Here is a 27,928-nt window from a genome sequence, read left to right on the forward strand (position 1 = left end):
CTATTATATAATATATATGATGTATATTAATAATGCAGTTTGGGGCCTTAGCTTTATTACCTTAACCTACAATGCCATTTTTCTTTTCATTTAATTTTTTTTGTCTTTGAAATGTCATTTAGGTTGTTTTGTAGCAGAAGGCTACAATTGTGATCAGTCTCCTTCTATTCATCATTAATTAATGTTTTTATTTTTTGAGGCAGGGTCTCATGCAGTCCAGGCTAGCCTCCAACTCACTATGTAGCCAAGACTAGCTTTGAACTCCTGATCCTCCTGCCTCTGCTTCCAAAGTGCTGGGATTCCAGATTTTCACCACCACACTCAGCCTTAATTGTATTTTCTTCAGGGCTTGGAACTTTGCTGTCCCTTACAATCCTCTTCCTTTGTCACCCCATGATTGCTTTCCTCTGGAACCCTCACGAAGCTCTGGTCCAACATACCATCCCTAGGCCCTCTTGGTTGCCCCTTCAAGCTGTAGTGTGTGGGTTAGGCCCATAGAAGTAGGTTCTGTCCCGTTTCCTGTACCCTGGTGGGGTGTGTGAGACAGGCACCATGCTCTGAGGTGGTGGACAGTAGACCACCTAGGCTGCTCCCTCTGCCCTGGTGTATTAAATGCGGTGCTCGCTCCCTTTCCCCGAGTGCCCCGGGCTAGCACCTCCGACTTCCTGCTCAGAGAGTAGCCTCAAGCTTTAGTTTTCTGTCTCTGTCACCTGTTCCCTTTGGAAGACAGAGTAGGGAAGAAAAACAAGAATATTTGCATGGTTAATTCTCACAAGCTAGGGTTTCTTTTTACGGAGCAATGTCAGGTTTTGTTTTCTAATCAGCTTGTTCTCTGGAGAAAGGACTGCTGGAGACTTCCAACTGTTTGGCCACAGGTCTTCAGTGTATCTACATGAAGCTGGATGCCTTCCTTGACATTTTGCTCCTTGTGAGGCTTCAGGTGTCATGGAGTGTGGTTTGATTATTTTTGATCAATTACATGTGGGCAGGAGGCAATTCTGTCTTACTCTAAGTGAACTATTTACCTTGGGAATCTCTCCCAAACTTCCCCCTTTTCTACTCACAAGTGTGCTTGCCAAGGCCTGCACAGACAGATAGCCCACGCATCCTCCCGCCTCCGTCTCTGCCTGGAATCCCTTCTCTCTGCTCATGCAGATTGCCTGTCAAGGCCCCGCTGAGGATGGCCACCTCTGCCAGGCCTTCCTTGCTGCCTCAACCTCACCAGCCTCCCAGTTCTCTCAGCCTGACCACAGCTCCCTCCAGTTGTAACAAAGCTTAGCCTTTAATTATATGTTGTCTACAGTGGTTTGCTGCTGGCTCCTCTATGAACGTCTGGCCACTGAGTCAGGCTGGCTGGGTCCTACGGAGCAGGGCCAGAAAAGAAGCCTCAGATGTGAGCCCCTGTGACATCAGGCCTCTCTCCCAGTGCTTAGTCAGAGCTTGCAGTAGCCTTGGCCTGGTCTTTCCTCTTCCCGGTTCCTTTACTAGGAAGGCAGAAAGATATCTAACCCGTGGTCGATCCTGCCTTGGCAATTGTGGCTTCAGGAATGAGTCTGGACAGATTTGCTTGTCCCTGGAGGAAAGGGGTTAGACCACGGAGGTCATTCTGTTTGTCCGCCTGCTTCCACTTGGCTACTCCTGCTGCTGTGTACACTCATCTGCCCTGGCTGGCCCTGAGGTTGTGCCACACATTCTGACGTGTCTCTCCTTCCCACGCAGGCATCTCCATAACAACCGCATCCAGCATGTGGGGACCCACAGCTTCGAGGGGCTGCACAATCTGGAGACACTGTGAGTGGGAGATCCTGGAGTCCTAGCCTGCTTGGTGACGACATCTGTGACTAGAGTGTGTGTGTGTGTGTGTGTGTGTGTGTGTGTGTGTGTGTGTGTGTGTGCGCTTAGGAAGGGCCAGCAGGGTGTGATCTGGCCCCGGGCTTGTCACCCATGTGCCCCTCCTGGGACTGACCTCTGAGATGTCACTCAGTATGAATTTCTTCCCCCTTTAGGTGGGTACGAGGTGCTCTGCGATGGTTCTGAGTGGCTGAGGAAGTGGGAGTGCAGGGCCCCTGGCAGCAGAGACATCAAATAATGCACAAAACTGAAACCAGCTAGCATAAGTCAGAGAAATTGGGACATGAATCTTGGAGGCTGGAAGACTTGGGGGTAGGGCTGGGACTGACTTGATGGCAGTTTTGATGTCTCCTTAAGGGTGGCTGCTGACAGAAGGGAGAGGCATACCACAGAATAATGTTGGGACTGTTTGCCAGCTGATCTAACTAGCTAAGTGATTAATGGGGAGATGGCCCTGTTCAGCACCTCAGCCCGCCTATAAAAAGCACCCAAGCTGTTGACTCTCAAAAAGCCATATTATTCACACATCATCATCCAGGAATTCAGTTAAGGTCAGAATGCACCCAAGCCCTCCCATCACTTCCTCTGGAGGCCTGCCAGCCCCTGCAGAGTGGGCTGAGTGGGCCCCACTGTGCAAACAGTCAGCCAGGCTCTGCAAGAGTGACTGGTCATGCCAGCCGGGGTCTTCAGCTCCCCTGAGGGAACTGGCTGCCACAGACACCTGGTGCAGGACTTGGGCTTGGAGGCTCTGGGAGAGAAGAGCCCCCAGGTCACCACAAGTGTGAGCCACTGAGGGTGGGGAAAGGCTTAGGACATCAGGAGTTGATCACAGTTCTTTTTTCCCGTTAGAAGCAAGCCCCCATTTTCCAGCCCTTCCCCGACACTATTCCTGAGGTGAGGGAGTCTCAGGAATCCAAGCAGCAGAGGATAAAATTCTGGAAGATGTGCTGTGACTGGGAAGCAACATGCTGGGGGGTGGGGCGGGGAACACTGTGTAAAGTCTACCCCAAGAGGCCGTGGCTACAGAATCTGTGGCGGTGTGGGGAAACAGACGAGAGACTCATACCTAGGTCACATCTTATTTTCTGTGGGATGGTTCCTAGGAACATGGCTGCTGCTTTCTTGTGTTCGGTGTATAGCAGGAGAGATGGCAGAGCTGGACGCGGCTCTCCTGACATTCAGACCGTTTTTTGCCAACTGTATACCAAGAAGTGTAGTGTGGGGCAGAATGCCCCGGCCTGGACTCAGGAACATTCACATCTGTTCCTATTACTATGCAAGGCTTAGACCATGTGCTCCTCCTCCATAGCTACCACTGACGGCTGGACAGTTAGAACAGGCCAGGCCGGTCCTCTAAATCTCCGTAAGAGAAAGTTCGTTTCCAGGAAGGAAGGCTGCAGGGTTCCTCCTAGGTCAACCGTCCCAGCTCTGCACAGAGCAGACCAGGGTGCTGAGGAGAAAACAGAAGTCCTTAGGAGAGTGTCTTGTTACCCTTTCATCCGGTCAAATGTGAACTGGGTGAACCTACTGTGTGCTAGGTTTCTGGAGACTCCCTAGAGCAGCTCAGCTCCAGGGTGGAGCTGGGAGTTGCAATTCAACAACAGGGCGGGAGGAAGCGCACCACCACCGCCATCCACCCTGGAATGTGGGGTTGTTTAGCTCTGCTGGGAAATCAGGTGAGGATGGGGGCACAGATCCTGGGTGTGGATTGGCACCTCACAAAAGCCAACAAGCAGCTGTTTCTTCACTTTTGGGGCACACTGCCTAACTCTTTCTCAATTAGCCACTGTCTTGCTGTGCGGGGCATTTGGCTCAGCTGCTGCTGGCTGAGTTATAGAGTCGGCCTGCCGCTCGGCACCCACGGCCGCTTTCATCTTTTTTGGCCTCAACACACAAGGCCCCCAGGCTATGCCCACCTTGCAGATGGGAAAGCCAAGACCAAGAGAGGAGGACAAGTCCTCCAATCTTTACAGTGTGGAGACCAAAAAGCCCAGTGTGAATCCCTTGGCAGGAAGCAGCCCGGAGCCCAGACTGCCTGTTCCCCCAGTTGTGTGAGCTCAGCCGTTTGCCTACTAGAGAGTCTTTCTAATCTGTAACATAATGTCACTGGGTTATATAAAGCTGTTGCAGAGACTGGTAGATAGAGAGGACCATGCCCTCCTCTCCCGTTTCCTTCCTCAGCCCTTCTTCTGAGGCTTCGTGTCTACGACACCCTGTGTCTTCCCACCCTCGAAGAGCAAGCCCTCCTCCCAACTTTTGATCTCCAATTAAAAGGGGGGGGGGTGTTCTTTCTCTTCTGTTCCCCAGAGCATTTTCTTGGGGAGCCTGCAGGGGAAGGCAGATGTGGAGGAGGAGGAGCGGCTGGGGAATGAAAGGGGAAAGAAATGATAGTCAAGTCTTTTAAATGTTGCATAATTGGCGCACTCAGCAGCCTTGGCTATTTCTCAGGAGCTTTCATGTGTACTTCTTGCTGGAAGGGTACTTCTCCCTCGGGCCCTGTAAATCTCTGCCACTTAGACCTCTCTCATCTCTGGCAGCAGAGGGAAGATCAAACCCCCGCAATCCGGGCTGTGGTTTGGCTCCTCGGCAGCCTTCTCTTCAGAGGGAGAGCAGCCCCCAGCTTTACCACCTGGGAGGAGGGGCCAGGTGCAGGCACGTCCATGCGTGGCCACACAGGCTCTCAGACTAGGCACATCCAGGACACACAACACAGCAGACATCCTCTGCCATCCTCTCTCCAGGTGGATTGCCCTCCTCATATCAGTACAGCATAGATGTACCCCACAAAATGCACCTAACTGTGTAACCCAGCCTCCCTCAGGTTCTCAGTAATGAAGGCCAGGCTGCCCTTCTGCAGGCTGGGCCAGCAAAAGCACATGCTCTCACTTCTGTGAGCCCAACTTCCTTCACTAGTGCAAGAGGCTGCCACAGCTGGATGTGGCGGTACCTGCTTGCAATCCCAGCACTCAGAAGGTAGAGGTGGGAAGCTCCGGAGTTCAAGGATAGCCTGTACTACATGAGGCTCTGCCTCAAACAAAACCAAACAGAAAAAGGGCAAGCTAGTCATGCACCACACACTCTTTCTTCTAAAGAAGCTTTGAGTCGAGTCTCGGATGGGACTCTGTTATGCCCTCTGCTGCTGGGTAGAATCAGGCAGTTCCTAACAACAAACCATGCTGCATTCTGAAGAGCCTGGTATTGCCTGAAGGGATGCTTCTCCCAATATGGTCCTCACTATTCCAAACCTTGCCAAGAAGCCTCAGCCACAGGCAGACCAGGCTTGCTCTGTCCTGTATCCACAGGCCTTGGAGCTCCCACGGTGAGGGTGGCCACCACTTTGGGAAGATTCCAAAACAGAGATGGTCTAACTCTCCATCTCTAAAGTAGCATGTCTTCTTTCCACGTTATACCATTAAAGGCATTAGTAGCCTCAAGGGCAGATCAGTTCTAGGACTCCATAGGTATATAGGTTGAGATATAAAAGAAATCCAGATTTAAAAAAAAAAAAAAAAAACTTTCAGGAAGATTCTCCATGAAGCCAAGTGCCAAGGTACCTTAATCAATCATTGGGATTTCAAGTTTGGGGAACCCAGGCAGCTATGCTAGCCTGGAAACCAACAGTGTTCAAAGTCCTGACTTGTATACTTAACACAAATGGGGACGGGACTCTCCATGTCTGGGAACTTGATGCCTGTATCTTAGCAGAACCTAGGGTGAGGGTGGGTACAGAATGCTCTGAACTATAGCACCCTGCTTCCTCCAGCCCAGGGAATGATCTTGGGCCTTGTTATGACCTTGTTAAACAAATCTGGCCCAAGTGGAGCCTGAGCTGACTGGACACTTCCCTCTGGAAGAAAGCCTGACTGAGCCTGAGTGAGAACAGAAGCCTCCTGGCTCAGCTCCTTCTCTAATCAGGACCAGCATTCAGCATGGGACTGGGAAGTGTGGTGGGCAGGGCGGAACGTTATAGAATTCTCCCCGTAAAGTAAAAAATTGTGCATTCCCCGTCAAGCATCCTCTACTGACATCCCAGTGATGTTTCCAAAGAACGTTCTTATTTCAACAGTAGCTGTGGCTAGAAAATGCACTCCTGTCTCTTGGCCATTGCAACCACAAATATCAACAGGGTTCACTCTCAGCTCACTCGGAATTGGCCCTGAAAATGTCTGGCCACTCCTCAGCATTGGGCTGACCATCAGCCTTTCATCTGGAACAGAACATCAGGCAGATTTCCACCAAAACTCTTCCAGGGCTAGGGGCATTCCAGAGAAGATCAAGGGTTAGACTTGAATCAGCAGACTTGCATTCAAATCCTGACACTGCCACCAGCATGGGGCGTGTTCAAGTCACCTGACCTCTCGAAAGTGTCAGCTGTCACAAGTAGAGAACGAGGCCAACGTTTTACAGTCCAGAGGACATTGCAAAGTTCACATTAAATGAGGTGACTCTGTGCAGCACTTGGAACACCACAGGCGCTCACTTTAAGTTGGTTTTCCCTTTCCTACTCACCACTGGTGTTGGCTGGAACGTGTCTGAAGGTGTCGAGGAGGGTGCTACCCGGAGGTATCATTTCACAGTGCCCCGTGCTGTGACTCATTACTCCACGATGAATCAGAATTCCCAGGCACTCAGGACTACTGTATTAGTTTCCTGTGGCTGCCATGACAAACCCCCGCAGACTTGGTGGCTTAACAAAAACAGCAGTTTATTCTTCCATATATGTCTAGGGGTCAGAAGTTCAAAATCAAGGGGTTGGCAGGACTGGTTACTTCTGTAAGGTTTGGGGCAGTCTATATTTTCTGCTTCTCTCCTAGCTTCTGATGGATGCTGGCAATCCTTGGCATTCCTTGGCTTGTAGAGCCATCTTCTAGTCTCTGCCTCCATCCTCACAGAGCTTTATCTGTGCTTTCTCTTATAAAAATTCTTATCATTGGATGTAGGGCCTACCCTGCTAACTAGGCTGACATCTGGAGATCTATTACTAGATTCTTTCTGCAAAGTTGCTGTACTCAAGGTCATCTTCATAGGTGCCAGCAGTTAGGACTGAGTTGGGAATATCTTTTGGGGAATACAGTTCACATAGTATGGTTCCTTACCAGCAAGCTCCATGACAGAGGGTGCACAGACATCTAATTGAACTTTGCTGACCTTTCTCTTTCTTCTTTCTCCTCCTCCCTTTCTTTAGATAGGATCTTGCTATGTAGCCTAGGCTGGCCTTGAACTTGCAATCACCCTATACCATCCTCCCAAATGCTAAGATTACAGGTATGTGCCACCACATCCATTTGTTCTGATCCCTTTCATTCTTCCTTTCTCAATTTTATTGTATTTCTTGTGTGTGTGTGTGTGTGTGTGTGTGTGTGTGTGTGTGTGTGTGTGTGTACAAATAGATGTTCATGTTCAGGTTAGAGGACAACTTTCAGGAGTAGGTCCTTAGATTCTACCATTTGGTAACTAGGAAGCAAACTCCATTCACTATGCTTGCTGGCAATCACATAAGCCATATAGCTTGTCCTTTTCTGGTTTTGTATCTCAAGGCAAATCAGATCACTTCACTGGTTTTGTTCATTTTGTCTCAAGATGGGGTCTGTCTGTGTAGTCTAGGCTGACCTCAGTCTCCTGGAGTGCCAGGACTGCAGTTGTGAGCTACCCTGCCCAGCTTATCCCAGCTCAAACATTAATATCTTATATTTAGGAACATTAGAATTCCCTTAATTAATAGTTAGTTCATCTTACATCTCATTTCTTGTCCCCCCTACCCCTCCCCACCACCGCACTGTTGAGGAAGATAGGCAGGGACTGTGCATTCTCTTGTTACAATGGACAAACGGAGGCAGAGACAGAGAGTAAATGACTTGTCTAAGGCCACTCAGCTAATTAAGAGGCAGGATCAGAACTCTGTTTCTCTGCTCTTGGCCCCACGTCAGCTCCTCAGACCACAAGGCCTTTTGAGGCAAGGTATCAAGGAACTCCTTCCTCTCCCATTCTTAATCACCTCACATTTGTGGGTTTATTAGCTGCAAATTTGTGGGCTTCTGTGGCTTATAGAGGAATTTATTGTTCCATATAAAACTTTTTTTTTCTGGCTTCCCCCGCAGAACCACTAATGACTTTTAACAGGCAGAAAATTGAGCTGCCCAATGAGTTTGTCTTGCGTTCTGTGACCATGACGAGTTATTAATAGTTCTTCCCAGCACGGCGTTCCCTTTCCCATCGCCCCGGCGTTGGGGGTAGCCAAGGTCGCCTCCTGTCAATGCCGCCCCTTCCTCCCTGCTGGCAACGGAGCAAAATCTTCAGCACTGGGCTTCCACTCCACCCCACACTCCCCCAGGAACCCCAGCCAGCTGGTCTGGAATGGAGAAGGGTGGGAGGTTAAGGGGTGGAGAGCTTCACCAGGGATCCTTAGCAGATGCCAGGGAGAGGAAACCGAGAAGTTGAAGACTAGCCTTTGCATATCTGGAGGAAGGAAGAGCTGCTAAGAATCAATTCTCACCAGTCCCTTCGCTCCTGTTGCCATGGACTCAATCATCCCACAAATACCAAGCTTCTCTTATGCGCCAGAACCCATTGCAGGTTCTGTCCAAACAGGTAGGCATCATTGACACTAGAGGATTCTAGCCCAGGATTCTGGAGCCCCTTCAAATTTATCACTAATATACTGCTCACATCCCTCGTTCCTCAGGATCCCAAGCCCTTAGCAATATCATACCCAATGATATTCTGTTTAGACTCTGTACAAAGTCTACATTCTCAGAGGCTCTCATAGCTTTTAATACTATGAGTTTGCTGATAACTCCAACCCAGACCTCGCTCCTGAACTTCAGGCTTAAGTATCCACTAGTCAGTCCTCATTGCCCAGCAATGCATAGCTAGCATAGATGTCCCATGCTCTAACTTACTGATATGCCCTGGATATGGGCCTTGCTCAATGCAGTGGTCCCTCAACCTTCATACTGTTGAGGTCAGATGTTAGAGCCTTCAGGTGCTCTGCATTAACAGGACCCTGGTACCCAAGGTTATCTTAGGAATCTGATCAAAACCAGAAGACTAGATCCTGTTGTGGGTGTGATATCTTCAGACTGATGAGGGCTTTCTAGGTAAGGGAGATGAGTGCCTACAACATGTGATTCAAAGACCAAGGAGAAGCCTTGGGTGTGGTGTGATGTTTCCCTTTGTTAGACAGACATGGGATGCATGAACTTCCAGCCAGCAGTAAGAACCAAGGGAGGTAGGGAAGGCAGTGTTTAGACTTAGGGTGATGAAGTCTTTCTCAGTGTGTAGAATAGCCCCACAGTGGCTGCGCTGGACAGCCAGCAAGCCCAGCGAGTGCTCTACCATTGAGACAGTCCAAGCAAAAACTGGATTCCCATCTGACCAGAATCTTGGAGTTCATTCCTGCTGTGGGGGCTGATTGGACTGTGTCCTTTTATCTCCTTTCCAAGTCCAGGCTTCTGCGAACCCAGGTGTTTCATTAGATCAGGAAAACAAGCAATCTCACTATGAAAGACCAGCTTCTGTTGTGAAAACCAGCCTGCTATTGCTCCGGGTATATTCTGAATGTACGCTGGCAAGGAAGAGCGTGTAGGTGGAAGGAGGGTGTGTCTGTGTCTCTCAATAGAAACTGATGACAATTTTACTAATTGCTGCAGTTATTAATGGGTGGCCTTTTATGTAGGCTGTTTAGAAGGTGAAACAATGCTATTAGTCATAAAGTGTTGGTTCCTGGCTCTGCAGGCATCCGCACCATGCACGTGTAGTAAGATTCAAGACAGGTGCTCCATCTGTGGTGTAGGAAGAGCAGTTAAGACATGCATTCACCATGCTTGCTCGCCTTTATTCCAGGCCTTGGGAGATAAAGTGGATCACAGTTTATGGTTTACCCAAAATGGCTGTGCATCTTGTCTCAGACTGTGGAGCCAGGCTCACCTACATTTCCCCATGTGCCCTTATCTGAGATCTGGTAATAAACATAAATATTAGTCTTGATAATAAAATGTAAGTGGAATCCCAATTAATGTAATTCATCTTTCTTAATTGCTATGAAAAGTAGACAGAGCAACCTGAACACCTACAATTGTAGTGTGTGATGCAGGAAGTGTGTGCCCAGTGTGCTGTGTCTAGTAAAGGAGGAGGCAAAAGGCATTGGCGTTCTTTGATCAGCTACTCTGGGTCAATCTCTGGACCAGGTGACCAGGGTATCTGTAATGGGTAGCCTCAACTTCAGGGCAAGAAGCACACTGAAGAAATCAAGGTGATGTGGCTGGTAAATAGAAGGCCAACAACTTCCTACTCTCACTCAGATAACCCACAAACAAACACATGGCCTCTACATAATAATCATTTGGCTGCTGCACATTTACGAACACCCAAAAGAAGTCCTATAGACCCCGTCCCTTCACCATTTTATCTTTCTCCTTCTCTCCCTCCGAGCCCTGCTGTTCATAGTCTTACCAGGATCCAACTCTGGTTGGTTGAGAAAGTGTTTTAAGCCAGTAGCCAAAGGCCTGGGTTTGAGGTCTGCCTCTAAGAATCCCAGCAACTTACCTTTTCTCTCCAAGCTCCAGTTTCCTCCTCAATAAGAAGAAGATGTATGAAAACCTCCCAGCTGTGCCCACTGACCCACAGCAAGGCTCCCCAGAGATCTCAGGAGCTGGACATTCTGCATACCCAGCTGGAAAGGAGAGGACTAGAGTTGGGGGTCCTGAAGCCTCTTAGGGCTTGGGTGGCCTTCTTGAGATTCTCTGATCAACTACACGGGTTTGCCATTGGTGTGACTGGATTTGGCTAATGAAGGGGAGAATTAGTCACAGGCAGCGGCAGCTTCCAGACCAAGGTCCAGGTGGAGATGGGGATGGTTTCTCTTTAAATTTAGCTCTTTCCCATTTGTTTTTATCTCCTGCAAGGAGTGAGTAGAACATTGAACTCTTCTCAGGCTTCTGGCTGATTCTAGAGACTGTTAAAGATAATGGACTAGAAAGTCATGGACCCACGGACGAGTTTTCTATTGGAAGTTTAGAGCATTATAAGGATCAGACTAAACTGTGGTTTCTAAGAGTAGATTCCCAAAGGGCTGGAATGCTGCCCTGAACCAGCTAGTCCCAAAGCTAAAGGGGTCTCCATCATGTGGTCTTGTGCAATGGTCTCAAATGATAATCTTTGCCAATGGATACTCACATATGGAGTCCTGTACCTGGACTACAGGGGATCCAAAATAGCACTCAGGTGCTCCCTGACCTCACCAAGCTTCCTCATGGAGGGGTGGTATATATGCAGATAAACTCACTGTGCTCTTGGCCTGTCCAGACTCCAGTCCCAGACATTACACTACGAGATGCACACCTGTGGCCAAATGACTGCATGTCTTGTGCTCAGTTTCCTATCTCCAAAATGAAGGCAATAACAGTACTTACTTCCAAGGGAATGGTGGGAATTGATTGGATTAATATATACAAACCTCCAAGAAGCATGACCCTTCCACAGTAATGACTGTTATTACCAAGACAACCATCATCACCGATGAATGTCTTAACTGCTGACGAAGAAAGCACCAGAAACCCGCTGAGAGAGTGAGTGACTCATTCCAACTGTCGGGATGAGGTTGAGTCCATGGAGAAAGGTATATTTGAACCCAATTGCAAAGAATGACTAACACTTCAACAGATGAGGATGGAGAGAAAGGGCATTCCAGGCTGAAGGCAGGAGCGGTCCCAGCAAAAACACAAAAATATGAAAATACATGCAGGGTTGAAATGCAGATGAAGCAACATTAAGGAATTTGGGCTTTGTTTTGTCTTTTTACTAAGAGCCCTTTTAGACTTTTCAGTGTAGGAGAGTGATAGAGTCAGTTTTGTGTTTTAAAAAGCTCTTTCTGGCAGACACGTAGTAATTAAGAGTGTAGACTCCAGACTCTAGCCATCAGGGTTCCAGTCCTGGCTGTGATGTGTTAAGATAGGCCAAATTGCTGTGTGTAACGGCTCACACGGTAGAAGCTTAGTTTTTTGTGAGGTGGCTGTTTGTTTGTTTCCTGGATTATGTGGCAATTCCAGGAGAATTTGGTGTGAGGGGCATGTGACATTTCCTCCATACAATGACTCAGGAACCTGGGTTCTTGCCATTCTAGAGCATTTAGCTGATGGTAAGGTAGACAGACCATGGAGGAGAAAAGCCAGGTATTATATAAAAACCAGGGTTAGAAAGGCAGATAAAAAAATTTGCCTACCTTCCTGGGGGAGAATCTTGTCATGTAGCCGCACCTACTGCAGGGGAAGCTGGGAAATATACTCTTAGCTGTGTTTTTAGATATTATTTCTGTTAGACCATCCAGTAGATTTTCCTGTAATGGTAGGAATGTCCTCTATCTGTGTCTTTAATACAATAGCTGCTAGCCATATGCTGCTATAGAACACTTGGAATGTGGCTACTAAAACTGAGATTAAAATTTTGTTTGCTTATAATTAAATAGGCGCACGTGGCTAGTGGCTCTGGTATCGGACAGTGCAATTATAGAACAAAGGAGGAGGGGTTTGGGCAAATAGGCAGTGATTTCCACAGGAGCCACTTGCTAGGTATTGGTGACTGAGCAAATGGCATGTTTTCTCACTTCCCTCAACTGGTGAAAAAGGTGTAGGAAGATTATGCATCCCTCCATCTCTCCACTCTCTCCAGAGGACGGGCATCATTCAGTCAGAGCACCACAGTGAGTGCTCAGCCAATGTCATTCTATCTATGGCCGGAAGGCAGGGACAGGAAGTGACAACCCGTGAGGGTCAGCTTCCCTTCCCTCTACATATTTCCGCATGCTTCAGTGGAGCTATTCCGTTTACTTCTCTCCGAAATGTTCCATCTCCTCTGAATTGTGTTCTCCAAACCTAGTTCAAATATTCCATTCTCATGCAGTCCTTCAGGTGTGGTCTCTCCAGGTGTGACAGCCCTGATGCTTTGTGTACTCTCCAGGACCTGCAGCACTGTACTGAGGGGGGGTTCATCCTGTCTCATGCGTGTAGCTGAATGTTACTTATAAACTATCTGGTCATTGCCTCAGGTTTACCACTGACTAGCTCTTACACTTAAACTCAGCCCATTTTTGTTAATCTATATGTCGCCACATGTTCTGTAGCTTTACTTGTGTGCCATTACATGCTACTCCCTGGACTGTGGGCTGGCATCTCCTGACTCAGCCTTCCTCTTCCCAGAATTCTCCTTGTCTGCTTATCCCGCCTATACTTCCTGCCTGGCTACTGGCCAATCAGCATTATATTAAACCAGTGTACAAAAGCATTATTCACAGCTCTCGCATTTGTATAGACAGATGTGTTTTTTTCCATCTCTCTGTCTTCCACTCTGCCCAGCAGAATTCTTGGTGTCTATTGCATTGAGTTGAATCCATCGGGTGCAGAGCAGGTTACAAGGACAGTCCCTGGACAACTAGAGCCAGATTTCATCTACATGGCACCAAAGAAAGCTAGAGTTTGGTGACCTCTCAGGTCACTAAATCTATGTAGACATTCCAGCACAGCCACCTCACTGGTAAGGAGTTTGCAGAGTTCTTTTGGACATTTATACAATTTTTCTTCTCCCACATTTCTCTATAAAAATAGCCTTCTGGTTCGCTTGTTTCCCACTGTCTGTCTATTCCTGGCAGAGTTCCTGACCAAAAACTGCCAAGAAGAACTGGAACCACTCAATTTGGCAGCCTGGACATGGGTCCAATGAGCTGTATGAGTGCTCCCTGAGAACAAAGCCACACAGGACACATTTCATGGTCTCTGTGGCTCAGGGTAACCCTCACTGTCACTCCAGACTATCTCGTGTCCTTTTGACAACAACCTAAAAAAAAATCTCAAGAATGTGCCTCAGAATACCCTGAATTCTCATGAGTTTACTGATTTTTAAAGAAAAAAATTATTAATAAGCTTATTTAGAACTTTTCAATTATTCATTCAACACATACTTGTTGAGGTCCTGCTCTGCGTCAGATATTACTCTGGTGTTTAAAATGTGACACAGACAAAATTCTTGCATTCAAGGAGCTTTTGTTCTGGTTGGGTAGAAATAAAATAAATATGTCATGTGCCAATAAGTTCTGAAGGCAAAGAAATTAGGGTGTCTTTTGTGACATAAAAAAACACTCGAATCACTTAGTGTTCTAACGTAACACCTTATTGTTGCTTGTGAGTCCATGGCCTGGCTGGGCCCCCCGGGCGCATTCAGGAGGTAGCAGTCACTGGAGGCTCAGCAAGGGCTAAGGAGCCTCTACTAGGAGTAAGGCTAAGCCTCACACACTTACTGACAGCCTCCCTGCTGGCTGTCAGCTCATCCTCTCCACATAGCTCACATAGCTCACTCATGAGTCCAGCTTGGGCTTCCTTACAATGTGGAGTGAGGATTCCTAGGCTGTGAAGGCAGAGACTGCAAGGCTCTTATGACTTAGGGCCAGGTCACGCCATGTTACTTCTATCTTGTATTGGTCATTGCCGTTGAGGAGGCCAGGCACATCTTCAGAGTGTCACATCTTTGGTACTTATGAAAAATACCATTCTTCGTGGGCAAGCATCAGGAATTTCTAAAGGAATGGAGCCAGGTTCAAAGGGGGCACTTGATTTTGAAACAGTAAGATACAAAGACAAAGCAGCTATGTGACGCCGCATCTTGAGAGGAGAAACTGAGGCTTGTTTGAGGTGCGTTGTAGCGTACGTAGTATAAAGGCGTAGTGAGGTACACGGTGTGTTTGAAATACACTGGTCAGAGATGGCACCTCTGAAAAGGGGCAATCTAGAGAAGGACCTGGGGGAAGTAAGTAAGTAGGCCATACAAATATCTAGGGGAAGGATATTCTAGGCAGAGGGAATAGATAGCAACCAAAGGGTCTCAGGTTAGACCACTGCAATTCTCTTTGTTAGAGATAATTCCATTACCTCTAATATTAATATTCCATATGAAGTGTTTCGAATGAAGATACATCCTTTTTATTTGTGGAAAATATAATTTTGTGGGCAACAGTGGAGGATTCCTAAAGGAACTGAATGAAGATCAAAGGGGGGCTTTGATTTTAAAACACCGAGATGTGACGACAAACCATTTATGGAGTTGGAGACCAAAAAAGTGTCTGCCTCTTTCCCCTGCTGCCTGCACACTCCACACTCCTCACCTGACGCACTGGGTGACTTGTGCAGCCGTTGGTCGAACCCCAGAGTTAGAAAAGTCCCCTTGTTTCCAGTCTCAGTACATCGGCCTTCAGTCATCCTGCACGCCGCTTGTCCCCAGCCTTGCCCTCACACAGCCTGTGGGAGCATCTCCGTGAGCAAAGCAACAAACTGTGAGACATGGGAGACGGATGTGTCTGGCTTACCAAAGGGGTTTTCTGGTCTAATTACCCGCTATCGATAGGGCAGTCTGAGGGTAATGGGTAATTAGTCTGTGTGTACAGGGGGACAATTATCTAGCTCACTGGCTGCCAGGTGCTTGTCACTGATCCTCTGGCCTCCTAGGCTGGGTTCCTGGCTCTACCTGTGGCCTATTAAGTGTAATGACCCTCCCATGCAGAATAGCCTGTCATTATCTCTGTGTTAACATGGAATTTACCCCCCCCCCAAACTCTGCCAAGCTACTTTGCAATTAAAAGACCTCCACATAGCCCCCTGCTTTAGCCTTGGACAACCATTAAAGTTGTCAGGGCAGGGATGGCTTTAAAAAGCTGAAAAGATGGACTAGGGTCTTCCCTGAAGGGGTCAATTGACATCCCAGGAACTGACATTCTCACGTGTGTCCCAAAGCCTGGGACTGCGCACCTCAGACACAGGATTTTGGAGGCATCAAGACACCCCCACCCAAATCAGGCATGTTACACATAGGCTGATTCATTGGCTGCTTAGTGCCAAGACTGAAGTTGACTTTTTGAGAGTTGCTGTCTCTCCTGAAGTCCGTGACAGCCCTGACAGACAGGGACTCCTACCACACAATGAGGCAACACTCAGAAAGTCCTCTGAGACCTTCCCCAGAAGGCATAAAGGGAATTGTAAGAAACGGCAGCCACAATTAGGCAAAGGAACTATCACTCTCCTTCACTGTTCCTCTCAAAGCTCAAGCCCCCCACCTTCTGCAGGCGTCACTGCCTTTGGGTTTATCTGCTTGTCACAAGCATTTCTGAGTGTTTCTGAGGAAAATACAATTAACCCTCAGCCTGCCCCGTTTCTCCTCCCTTTACCCCATCAATGCTGCTCAAGGGCACAAACCAAAAAGTCCCTTGAAGGAGTGGGGGTAGGGTGGCGGGCGGAGAAAGCTGTGATTGCTTATGAGTCAGTTGGTATTTGACTTCTATTACCTAAAAGGATGCAATTATAAGTATCTTTATCCAAATATCTTCCCACTCAGGTGTGGACTTTTCTGTAGGATAATGGATGCAAGAGAGCCTGATTATGTGAATTTCAATGTGAAAAGATATCAAATTGTTAAAAGTTGTGCACATTTAGTTTATTAGCAAGCTTGCCTTCCCTCATCCTTGCCAACTTGGCTTGCTGCCCCTTCGAAAAGGTTCTTTCATTGTTTTCTGATTATGCATGTGATAAGTGTTCCCTGTGTAAAAGAAAAAATGGAAATTGCAGCTAAATGAACAGAAAGTAAAGATTAACTCCCATGCCACCATTCAGAGGTAAAAATCAGCCAGGTGTGATGACACACAGCCATAACTCCGACACTTTGGAGTCTAAAGCTGAAGGATCAAAAATTCAAGGCCATCTGAGATACCCAGGGAGATTCCATCTCACAACAGCAGAGGCTGTAGTTAAGGAAGCTGTAATCTGAAGAACTTTCTGGAATCACTAGAGCTAGTAACATGTTAAAGATCACTTCCATCTCTCTTTTCTTCCATCCCATGAATCCAAAGACCTAAAACAGACCTTCCTGAGATTTGTAGAGATTGTCCTGAGGTAGCAGTTCCAGATATGCACACCCCTAAAATGTGTCCCCACTCAAAACAGTTCTGCTGCCAGGAAGGCTCCAAGCCTGAGGATCTGTGGAGCAGGAATGGAGTACAAACATTCAGAAAATGTGTTTTCAGACCTTGGCAGCTGAATCCAACAGATTGGAAAACCCATCTCTCGGGCCAACCCAATAGCCAAGTTTCCATGTCTCAGGGACCCTGACATGCCCTGTTAAGCCTCTGAGTTAATGACTGCTCCACTTTCCATTCCAGAGACCTGAACTATAATGAGCTACAGGAATTCCCCGTGGCCATCCGGACCCTGGGCAGGCTGCAGGAACTGTAAGATCTTCTGTTGGTGTGTTCTGGGGGTGCTTCTTCCAGGGGCAGAGGCCAGCTAACTCACTAAATCACCTCCCATAGTCCTTGTGACTGGGTCCTCATAAAAGCTGTGGCTGGAAACCCTCCACAGCCCCCAGAGCGGCTCTCCATAATCACAGCTCTTGGTAGTTTGGCTTTGAACGTTTCTTGGGGGTGCATCATTGGCATAAATGGTTCTAGGTCCCTCAAGCCTGGGAGCATACACAGAAGAAACCATCTCTTGCAGCTTGGACCTGGCCTTGCCCTGGCTATATCTGAAGAAGAATTAGAAGGAGAACCAGAGGCTGGTTTATAGGGTCATTCTTTATTAGAAAATTGTCTCTGGAGCCCCATGCCATTTATTATTATTATTATCATTTCAGTTGTATGTGAACATGCATGCATGAGTGTGCATGATGTATGCATGGGGTGGTACACGTGCCATACACATGTGTGGAGGTCAGAAGACAACTTTGTGGAGCCAGTTTCTCCTTCTATATTTATATAGGTTCCAGGTATTGAATTCAGGTTGCCCGGCTTGCGTGGCAAGCACTTTTACCTGCTGAACAATCTCATTTTCCCAACCATTTGTTATTCTATTTGAATACTCACTAGACTGGGTTCTGTGTTTGGTGTTAATAAAAACCAAGGGTAAAACATACATGGGATCCTCTAAAAAGGATCCTGCAGCCGGGTGGTGGTGGCACACGCCTTTAATCCCAGCACTCGGGAGGCAGAGCCAGGCAGATCTCGGTGAGTTCCAGGCCAGCCTGGGCTACCAAGTGAGTTCCAGGAAAGGTGCAAAGCTACACAGAGAAACCCTGTCTTGAAAAAACCAAAACCAAACCAAAACAAAACAAAAAACCAAAACCAAAACAAAACAAAACAAAAGTATCCTGCAGCCTCATCCATGACACAAAGGAACATTCATGAAACAGGGACAGGATAAAGCAACATATAATTCCAGCCTTAAATTGTGGTGTAATATTGGCTAAAATAGCCATGGAAGTTCAGAGTAGCAGGTAGCTCACTGTGGACTGAGGTCTGCTGAGACTGATCTCCAAGGATGAGTGGGATTCAGATGGCAATGACAGAAGAGACTAGGTGTTTTAGTCAGTAGAGGGGTGCAAACACAGTCCTGACAGGAAGAGGTTAAGGTAAAGATTGCCCACAAAGGGATACCAACCTTGATGGGGTGTGCTCAGCAACCTCAGAAATCTAACATATAGATCAGAATCCAATTAAGGGGACATGAAGGTTCATGACTTTTTCTGGAGAAAAAGTGTACACATTTAGGTATCAGTCCACCCACCCACCCATCCATCCATCCATCCATCCATCCATCTATCCATGCATCATCTACTGAGAGAAAGCTGTTTGCAGAGAGGGCCTCTATTATCTAAATCTCTCAGCCTCTTGGAGCTTGACCTAGCCCAAGACACAAAAGAGCTATTCAAACGAAAAGGATGTCTAGAAGGAATAAAGGAAGTAACCAGCCTTGGTGGGTAGCATCAGCCAGAGATACCTGAGGATGAACCATGAGTGACAAGGCATGAGTAAAAGGAATGCTGGGACAGCAGGAGATGGGAAGAAGTGAGCAGATGCTAGGGCTCACAGTCAGAGCTTGCAGTACGAAGGAGATGTCGAGAGGCCCGCTCAAACTGGGCTGTGTGATTTCCAGCCCAACAGGTTGTTTCTTGGGAAAGTGTCACAGCAACCCGAACTCACTGCTCTTGGCTTCCAGCCCCCAGACACTTGGTGGGGTACTCCATTGTTCACCATCCACAGACGCCATCCACGGACATTTAACGCCTTTGCTGCTCTGCCCCTTCTGTGTTTCTTCACTTCAGGAAGAGCCTCCCTCACCCAGGATCCCCTGAAAGTTCTTTTCTTTTTGTATGCTTCTTTTCCTTCCACACACCTGTGGCTTCCTCTGTGGGGACCTACCATGGCTCCTGCCACACATGACCAAGGACTGGGTCTCTTCCTTAGGACCCGCGCTCAACTGCTTACTCTGGAGTTATTCATTCTCACAGGCTTTCTGAAGTCTGAGACCTGGGAACTGTCCCCACTTCCCCTTCCCTCCCAACACACACACACACACACACACACACACACACACACACACACACCACACACACACACACACACACACACACACACACATACACACACACACACACACTGTGTGCAAGTGCTGAGGAACAGAGAAAAAACTCACAGGCAGGATTGGAGGCTGAGATTCCCAGCTTGAGGTCCCTTTGATCTCAGGACCTGTCTAGTCAGCTGTCAGAAAGCCCCGTAGAACTAACTCCATGCTCTTCCGCTCCACACCTCTCTCCCAATCCTTACTGATCCTCGGTGCTATCTTCCAGGGGTTTCCATAACAACAACATCAAGGCTATCCCAGAGAAGGCCTTCATGGGCAACCCCCTCCTGCAAACAATGTGAGTGCTGCACCTGCTTCTGCTGTTCCGTGTTTTAAAGGATGGAGTTGTGGGGGCAGAGAGAAGGGATACCCCTAGAAAGAGCCAGGGAGGCAGGAATGTGGGAGAGCTGTCATCCTCTTTTGATACCCCACCCAGAACAGCAGGGACCTGAAAAGAAGTGAACATCTGAACTGGGGCTCGGGTCTTTTTCTTCCAGACATTTTTATGACAACCCAATCCAGTTTGTGGGAAGGTCGGCATTCCAGTACCTGTCTAAACTGCACACGCTGTAAGTGGGCACCGGAGGCCACTGCTTGGTGCTGCCCCGTCCTCAAGACTTCTCCCCTGTTCCCCTCCTGCTTGCCCTCTCTGGCCTGTGACCTCTCTATGGCCAGGCACCACTCAGCCGGAAGGAGAGGCAGGCCTTCAGGGCTCTAGACCGTCTCCCTCCGCCTTTGTGCTTGTTTTTTTCTTCCCATATCTCACATGGATGAAGACAGCCCTTCTTGCTACCCCGGGGCCCTTCTTTGACCTCTTTGGTTTTTATTTGGCTTGTGGGAGTTGCCCCCTAACACCCACAGGGAGAGTAGCGGACAGGGCTGAGGTTCTGGATTCTGTGTGTCCTCCAGGCTGCTTCTCCAGTGCCCAGCTGTACCATCTCTCTCACGCTGAGCCTGAAGGCAGTCCTTTGTTCCCCTCCCCCACTCTTCTAATTCCAAGGTCCCACCCACTTCTTATAAAAAAAAAAAAAAAAGCTTCTGTGGACTGTTTACAGCATACTGTGGTCTCATGCTGCACAGCTAACTCCTCTAGGCACGTGATTCGGTCCCATGTTTCCGATTGCACTTCCTCTTCACCCCAACCTGTGAGGTAGGGACTTTTGGTCCATTTCACAGATGAAACCTGAGGTGCTCAGGTACTGACCAGGCATGAGCCCAGGCCCTTAACTTCTGTTACTGGGCTCATTGCTGGATGCCACTCTGCCTCCTCAGGGTCTCTCACACATTGTTGGTTTGTGACAGGGTTTCCTGTGGCCAAGGCTAGCCTTCAACTCCTGATCCTCTAGCTTCCGCTCTCCAAGGGCTAAGATTAAAGGCATGCGACATCTCTCTCAACACTTGCCTTTCTTTGTTTTTGTTTTTGTTTTTCGAGACAGGGTTTCTCTGTGTAGCTTTGCACCTTTCCTGGAACTCACTTGGTAGCCCAGGCTGGCCTCGAACTCACAGAGATCTGCCTGGCTCTGCCTCCCGAGTGCTGGGATTAAAGGTGTGCGCCACCACTGCCCGGCAACACTTTCCTTTTTAAGTAAACATTTCTGCCAGGAGGGGTGGTACATACTTATAATGTTAGTGCTCCAGAGGTGAAGGCAGGAAGATCAGGGGTTCAAGGCTAACTTCTGCTATATTATGAGTTTGAAACCAATCTGAGCTACAGGAGTCCCCATATCAAAGCCAAACAATAACAACATGGAACATTTCCCATGTCTCTTGTCTGGGTTTGGTTCTGTCTTTTTACAAGCCAAAGGCTTCAATGCTGAAGTCACTGGGCTCAGTCTCAGCACTTCTGGGCTTGGCGGGGCTGTATCAATTTAAGAAAGTGATTGGGAGCTAGGCATGGGGATGCATGTCTTTAATCCCAGCACTCAAGAGGCAGAGACAGGTGGATCTCTATAAGTTAGAAGTTAGCCTGATCTAGATAGTGTGTTCCAGGACAGCCAGCCAGAACTATATAAAAGAGAGACTATGTCTCAAAAAAAAAAAATCAAACCAAACAAAAAACAGACAAGTTATTGGACCCTGCTAAGCATGGCTCAACTTCCAGCGGGACCAGAGTGGCTAATTTGAAGGAGGCTTGGGGAAGATGACATTTGCCCAAAAGGTGGAGCCCCTGAGCAGAAGGCCAAGGCTGAGAGCACAGATGTTGACATGTCTAACCCACCCTCCAGAGCCTGTTTTCTCTGTTTGCAGATCCTTGAATGGTGCCACTGACATCCAGGAGTTCCCAGACCTCAAAGGCACCACTAGCCTGGAGATCCTGTGAGTGGATTCCCTCTCCCTCCACTGGGGACTCTTATACCTCTCTTCATCTGGAAGGCTGTCCAGGCCACATGTTCCTCCTGCTACCCCTCCTCTGGTCTGCCTCTGCTGCTGGCTCAGCCCCAGGGCCTTGGCCATCTCCAGATGTGGTACTGCCTCCAGGCTAGGCAGGGGCAGCAGGATGTGGGGAAGAGGCTGGCATTCCGCTGTTGTGCTTAGATTCGTCAGGTCTGGCTTCAGAGCTCCTAATCCTGAGCCACAGAGCATGAGGACACAGAATGGGAGCAGCGTTGTGAAACCCATTTCCTTTGACTTTGAGAGGCTTGGTGCCAACCAAGCCTTCCTTAGTGTCTCTGTGCTGTACTCTGAATCCTGGGATAAGTACGTAGTAGGCTCTCAAAATACTTGGCATCCTGGGATAAGTACATAGTAGGGCCGCAAAACATGTTAAATGAATGGAAACAAAATAAGCAGGCACCCCATGTCAGTGCTAGGAAGTCGACTCCCCGCCCACACCACACCACTCATTCATCGTTCTGCTGGGACTGCCATTCTTGTCTGTACCTCCATTGTCTTCTTCCTAGCTCAGTGGCATGTGGAAATCTTTCCATGAAAGTAGTAATCATTTCCCAAGGATGACCTTGGCCTTGGAGTCTTTCTAGAGCTACCCTGTGCCTAATCCAAGCCCATTCTCCAATCTGCCCTCACAACCCTTTGCATCCCAGCTTTGGGCCCTTCTCTTTTTTCCCCATCTTGTTCCCCTCCCCCAGGCTCAGGGAGAAAAGCGTGTACTGGGTTCCCATGGTCCCACCAAAGCTGTTTCCTAGCTACTCATCGCCATGGCTGTCCCTCCCCTCCAGGGCCCCAAGAGCAGGGAAGACTTAGTCTCTAAGGCCCAGGTTTGCTGGGACCATTATGAGAGGTGGGGTGTGGGTGGGGTGAAGATATATGAGTAGATTTGGATCTGTATGGATCACTGGACAAGCAGAGCCTATGGAGTCCTATTTCTTTCTACTTGCCACGCCAGCTTCTGTAGGCCAGGGGAACTTATCACTCAGATGAGGGAGCAGTCTCCCACCCCCACCCCGTCCTGTTTACCCCACGACTTCTCTTTTGTCAGCTCTGTCCCCCCACGGACAGTATCAGGTCCAGTGCTAGAGACGGGTGGCTGGGAATGGCAGGGCTCTGGGCCTGACGCCAACTCTGTCTCTGTTCTCCCTGCAGGACCCTGACCCGCGCAGGCATCCGGCTGCTCCCACCGGGAATGTGCCAACAGCTGCCCAGGCTCCGAATCTTGTGAGTGGCTCATGAGCATTCTACAGTCCTGGCATTGTCCCCCTGGCCCAGTGTCCCAGTGAAAGCCTCTCCCACTTCTGTTGTGCTTGGTCATATCTCTTTCTGGCGAGTGGTCAATGTAGACTCCTGCTGAGAGTCTGTTTGGGAGGGACTGTCCTCTCTTGTTCAAGATAAAGGACTTTGGTTTCTGGAGTCAGATCCGAGTAGTTTGAGACCAAGTCTGCTTCTCACTAGCTATGTTCATTTGAATTTTCTTTAACGCCTCTGAATTTCAGTCTCTTATTTAAAATGAGAGTCAACTTGTGAGTCTCTGTTTAATGCACGTATCACATAGGTAGGGCCTCAAAATGGCGTCATTTAGGCAAGAGAGTTTGTTGCTTCTGGTATTCTGAAGATACTTAAGCTGCCTCAGTTTTTCTCCCTGCCCCCTATTCTAACTTCAGTCTTAGACTGCTCCCTAGGGCTCTTCCAAGCAGCTCAAGATGGGTACACCCATTGTCTATTAACTGGCAGTGTGTCTTTGGGCAGGGCCTATGCTCAAGTCCTAGGCCTCATATCCCCTGCCTAAGGGAAGGGTTGGGCCAGATGTCCCCTGAGGGCTCCCAGTACTTCTTTTCCCAGCCAGCTCCAGAGATGGTGGTTATGAGTACCTTTTCCACGGGGCTACTACTTCTATGGGTAACAATGGCCATCTTGCTCAGTATGCCCATTTTCCTACTGATTGTTTCAGCATTCCATGCCCCAATTTTAGCCACTCTCCTCATCTCCATGCCCCTCATTTTGTACTCCATTATCCCCAGGATGCTCCCAGGGTTCTGCAGGATTACCTGTTGATAACACAGCCCTGCTGTGGGGCAAGGCGGCGGCGGCGGGGGGTGGGGGTGGGGGGGGTGGGGTGGGGGGTGGGGGGGGTGGGGGGGATCCAGTTGGTTCTGTCTAGGCTCAGTGAGGGAGTAGGGCTTAACAGAGAGGAGGGAAGTGAAATCTAATGGCGGAGATTGGTCCTCCACCGTGAGATGGCCATGTGATGTTCCTGCAGGGTTCTCGTGACCTTCAGCTGCTTGATGGAAAAGCACAGCCCCGACTACAGAGGCTTTTTCCTGCCCCTGCTCCCTATCTGCACATAGCCACTGCTTCCCCCTGAGCTGGTTCTGTCTCTTCCCCAGGGAGCTGTCTCATAATCAGATTGAAGAGCTTCCCAGCCTGCACAGGTGTCAGAAGTTGGAGGAAATGTAAGTGTGGGGAGAGCTGGGGGCCAAGGCATGCCAGGGAGGCTCTAGGCGGGTCCGTGGGGAGGGGGCTCAGGGGCTAAAGCATGCTATAACCCCTCTTTCTTCTCTGTTTGTTGGACCCAGATATAGGGCTGGGAGCTCAGTAAGGCCTGTAGGACTCACAGCAGGTGATAACGCCAGGAATGAGTGCCCAAAGGAGTCTCAGGATAGATCCTGAGTCAACAGCAACACCAAATGCAGTTGTGATTAGAGCCAGTGGAGGGCCAGAGCCACCAAGGGGCTCTGTGTGAGACACAAGAAATCTACAAGGAACTAGAAGCATTCTCGGTTTTAGAACATGTGCTCTCGTGTTCCACAACCCATCAACATATCACACACGCATGTGCGCTCATGAACACAAAGATAACACATGCTTGGATGTGCTCCTCCAGCCTCACAAGGAAAAGCTCACTTTAAAATTTCCCTAAGCCCATTTGCCCATCTCCAATTTCTTTGAACTACTATGATCTCTTGAGTTCCTCATAGCTGTCCCTGATTCTAGGCAGGGCAAATGCTTTATGGGGCCATGTCGGGGAAGAACTATCTGGGTCTGTCCTAGCTGTCTGGGTGACAACGTCTTTGAATTGCTGGAGTCTAGGATCTATCTCCTGTTCAACCAGTCTACTGAACCCTGCTCTCAGCTCCATGCAGTCATTCGGTTGTCTGAGGGCCGGGTGTGCTCTGCGGCTAGGCTAGGGTCTGGAGGACCCATGGCTGTGGGGGAAAGTGGGGGGCACTTCAGCTGGGCTGGGAGCCAGGCCCGGTGGGAACCCTGGAAGCTGACTCTCTTTTGGGCCACAGGGATGGTTTTGTGGCTTTGTCTCCTGACCCACTTACCCAAGGCAACCGGATCCCCTTGTGTTCCCTTTAATTCTGGTGACTTCCGCGGGCTGGGCCTTTCTTCCTGTGCCAGAAGAAGTGGGGGGCTCTCCTTTCTTCCATCCAGTGCTTGAGGGGCATGGAGCAGAGCCAGAGTCTCGGCCTGCAGGCTCATCTAGTCTCTCTTGCTGCCCTAGTGGCCTCCAACACAACCGGATCTGGAAAATTGGTGCCGACACCTTCAGCCAGCTAAGCTCCTTACAAGCTCTGTGAGTACCTGAAACATCCAGGGGTGTGTTTTCGAAGGCCCCCATGTCCCCTCCAAGCTCATTCCCATAGCACATGTGTCCAATTTAAGCACTCATGACATGTATGTGTATTTCTTCTCCATAGCCCCTTCACATACATGCACGAAAGCACTCACGCATGCACACACATTCACACGCACACACGAGAGGCACTTTCCCATCTCTTCTCCAGCTATTGCCCAGGACATTCTGAGGCTCTAAAGCCAAAACATGATGGCCCTATTCCAATTGCTACATCCAGGTTGGGAACTGGGCAACAGAAGGGACCTCCCTCAAAAGGCTAAGGCCTCTGCTGCTTGGGAAGTATGTGACAGCAAGCCCAAGATAGGAACAATGCATTCTCCATGTGTCTCTGCCCTCTTTCATCCCATGCCTTCTGATCACAGAGACCTGAGTTGGAACGCCATCCGGGCCATCCACCCTGAGGCCTTCTCAACCCTGCACTCCTTGGTTAAGCTGTGAGTACACCTTGAACTCTCTTCCAGGGTGCTGGGGACCAGTCAGGACTGTGGGCTGGCTGTGCCACCACTGAGCAGAGACTTGTATAAATGTTTCACCACACATCACAGGGAGGTCTGGGCAGCCTAATCAATCATTCTAACAGTGTGTTTGACACATGGTGAGGCCGGGTAAACAGAGAGCCTGCTTCCTATGAAGCCTGGAAGAGCATCTGCGGATGTTCTGCAATGTTTTGGCAGCCTCGGTCCTCATCATGTGCCACTCCCTCACCTCCACCCCAGCCTCTGTATCCTCCACATGCTCCAATAGAGAGAAACATAGGTGCCCGAGCTCCTCAGTTCAAGAGGACGGTGGCTGATGGAGAACTCGGGGTCTCAGAGACCCGCAAGCCAGTAGGGAACCACGAAATCGTTAAGTCACACAGGATTCAAGCGGAGAGTATGCAGATCTGGCGCACGGCCATTGCGTCAGGGTGGAAAGGGCCTCTGGCCTGGTTGGTACACTCTGTGGAGCAGGTTATTAACTACACAAGGGTCCTGCCCAAGGAGGAGCTGCCATCCTACCTGTGTGCTTGCCAAAGGCATTCCCATCCACACGGGACCCCTTTCTGACTAACACAGACTCCTTGAGGCTAACTCCAGCTCTTCTGACCTTGGATATTATTCTGCTACTGACCTTTCACTGGTGACATCTCCAATGTCTAGGAGGAGTAGCCTTAATGACTTGCCCATGACTCCCACGTGGCATGCAGTCCCTCCTGCCCCCTAGTCTGTGGCTCTCTGGGCTCGGGGCCTTGGTCTTGTAAAACTCTCACCTCCAACTTGCCTCTGATATTTGCTATCCCCCTGCCAGATTGGTAGGGCAGATATTTTTATTCTTTGAACGAGGAGGCCATTGGAACTTGGGCAGATTTGTGACTCCCTTTGGTTACACAGTCAGCTGGTGACAGTGCCAGGTTTCCTGCCTGCCAGTCCAGGGCTGTTTCCACGACGCACAGTCTGTGGTCCTCATGTTTGCATTGGATTCCTGGCTGAGTCTAATAATGTCTCCAGGAAGAAGTTGTGCATGTCCTCACCTCTGGCTACCAGGCAGGTTCTGTAAGGCAGAATAGATGACCCAATGCCTGCTTAGGGCTGGATGACTAGCTCTGTCTGACCCTGTCTGACTCTGGCCTCGTCCATCATCAGAGAAGCAAAGGGATGTGTGGGATACAGGCAAAGAGCAGAGAGGTCTCCTAGGAGGGTGAGCAAGGATTCCTGGATGGGACCCAGACACAGCAGCTACGGTTATGGGGCTCTGATACCTATAGATGGGGACAATTTGACATGAAGCTGGAAGAGTCCCTGATACATAGCTGTCACTCAAGGTTTGTTGAATGAATGGATGGCCGAGTTAATAGAGGGTGTCTCTAGAACCTTCTTAAGGACCCTTGCCCTGGGGTACACACTGTCTCCCCTGTACTTACTGTCTGTTCTTTGCTCCTTTCCTCTTGCTCTCATCCCAGGCACACTGGCCACACCCTCAACAAAGCCCTGTCCCCTCAGCAGTCCCACTGACTGCCAATAACCCTGATCATCCACTGTCCTAGGGACCTGACCGACAACCAGCTGACCACACTGCCCCTGGCCGGCCTAGGAGGCCTGATACATCTGAAGCTCAAAGGGAACTTGGCTCTGTCTCAGGCCTTCTCCAAGGACAGTTTCCCAAAACTGAGGTAAGAGCTTGGCTTGCCCTATGCCTGAGGAGGTGTGTCCCAGACACCTTGAAGAAACTGAAAAAGCCACAAGGTCTCACCCTAGGGATGGCCTGGTAGCTCAGAATTTGGGTCCACTGCCCTCCTGGCAGATAAGCAGAGACATGACCCTTCCTCCCTCATCTCCTCTCCCTGTTCCAACCGCCAATTTAAGGGCACAGAGACCTGTGAGAAAAGGAGACCCTGGGGCCTCCTTATTCCTTGCCTGCTTCTACACGGCCAGGCCGTCCTGTTCTCACTTAGGTATCATCCAAGGCACGGGATCGGGGCAGAGCCCAGGGCACTGAGGAACGGAAAACAAGCGGCACAGCCAGTCTCTGGTGCTAATGACATCCAGGCTTCCTTCATGTAGTGGCGGCAGCAGCGCAGCCTGTGTGGCCCAAGCTTTGTCTGCTGCAAGCTAACGAGAAGCCCAAGGCATCTGTCCTC

General features: G+C 49.2%; 1 protein-coding gene across 5 annotated transcripts in view; it reads left to right on the forward strand.

Annotated features, from left to right (window-relative positions):
• The window catches only part of Lgr6 (leucine rich repeat containing G protein-coupled receptor 6), a 116,636-nt gene that overhangs the window by 79,973 nt on the left and 8,735 nt on the right, over positions 1 to 27,928 (forward strand). Inside the window, exons 6-15 of one of the 5 annotated variants that reach the window (XM_036202523.1) lie at positions 1,720 to 1,791; positions 17,042 to 17,110; positions 19,504 to 19,575; positions 19,775 to 19,846; positions 21,525 to 21,593; positions 22,818 to 22,889; positions 24,056 to 24,121; positions 25,177 to 25,248; positions 25,674 to 25,745; positions 27,335 to 27,460. In XM_036202523.1, coding sequence (XP_036058416.1) covers positions 1,720 to 1,791; positions 17,042 to 17,110; positions 19,504 to 19,575; positions 19,775 to 19,846; positions 21,525 to 21,593; positions 22,818 to 22,889; positions 24,056 to 24,121; positions 25,177 to 25,248; positions 25,674 to 25,745; positions 27,335 to 27,460 — 762 coding nt within the window. The remainder of the gene's footprint in view (positions 1 to 1,719; positions 1,792 to 17,041; positions 17,111 to 19,503; positions 19,576 to 19,774; positions 19,847 to 21,524; positions 21,594 to 22,817; positions 22,890 to 24,055; positions 24,122 to 25,176; positions 25,249 to 25,673; positions 25,746 to 27,334; positions 27,461 to 27,928) is intronic. The other 4 variants (XM_036202524.1, XM_036202525.1, XM_036202526.1 and 1 more) reach the window with 4 other exon arrangements.

Source organism: Onychomys torridus, chromosome 11 (assembly GCF_903995425.1).
Source record: "Onychomys torridus chromosome 11, mOncTor1.1, whole genome shotgun sequence".
Taxonomy (NCBI): domain Eukaryota; kingdom Metazoa; phylum Chordata; class Mammalia; order Rodentia; family Cricetidae; genus Onychomys; species Onychomys torridus.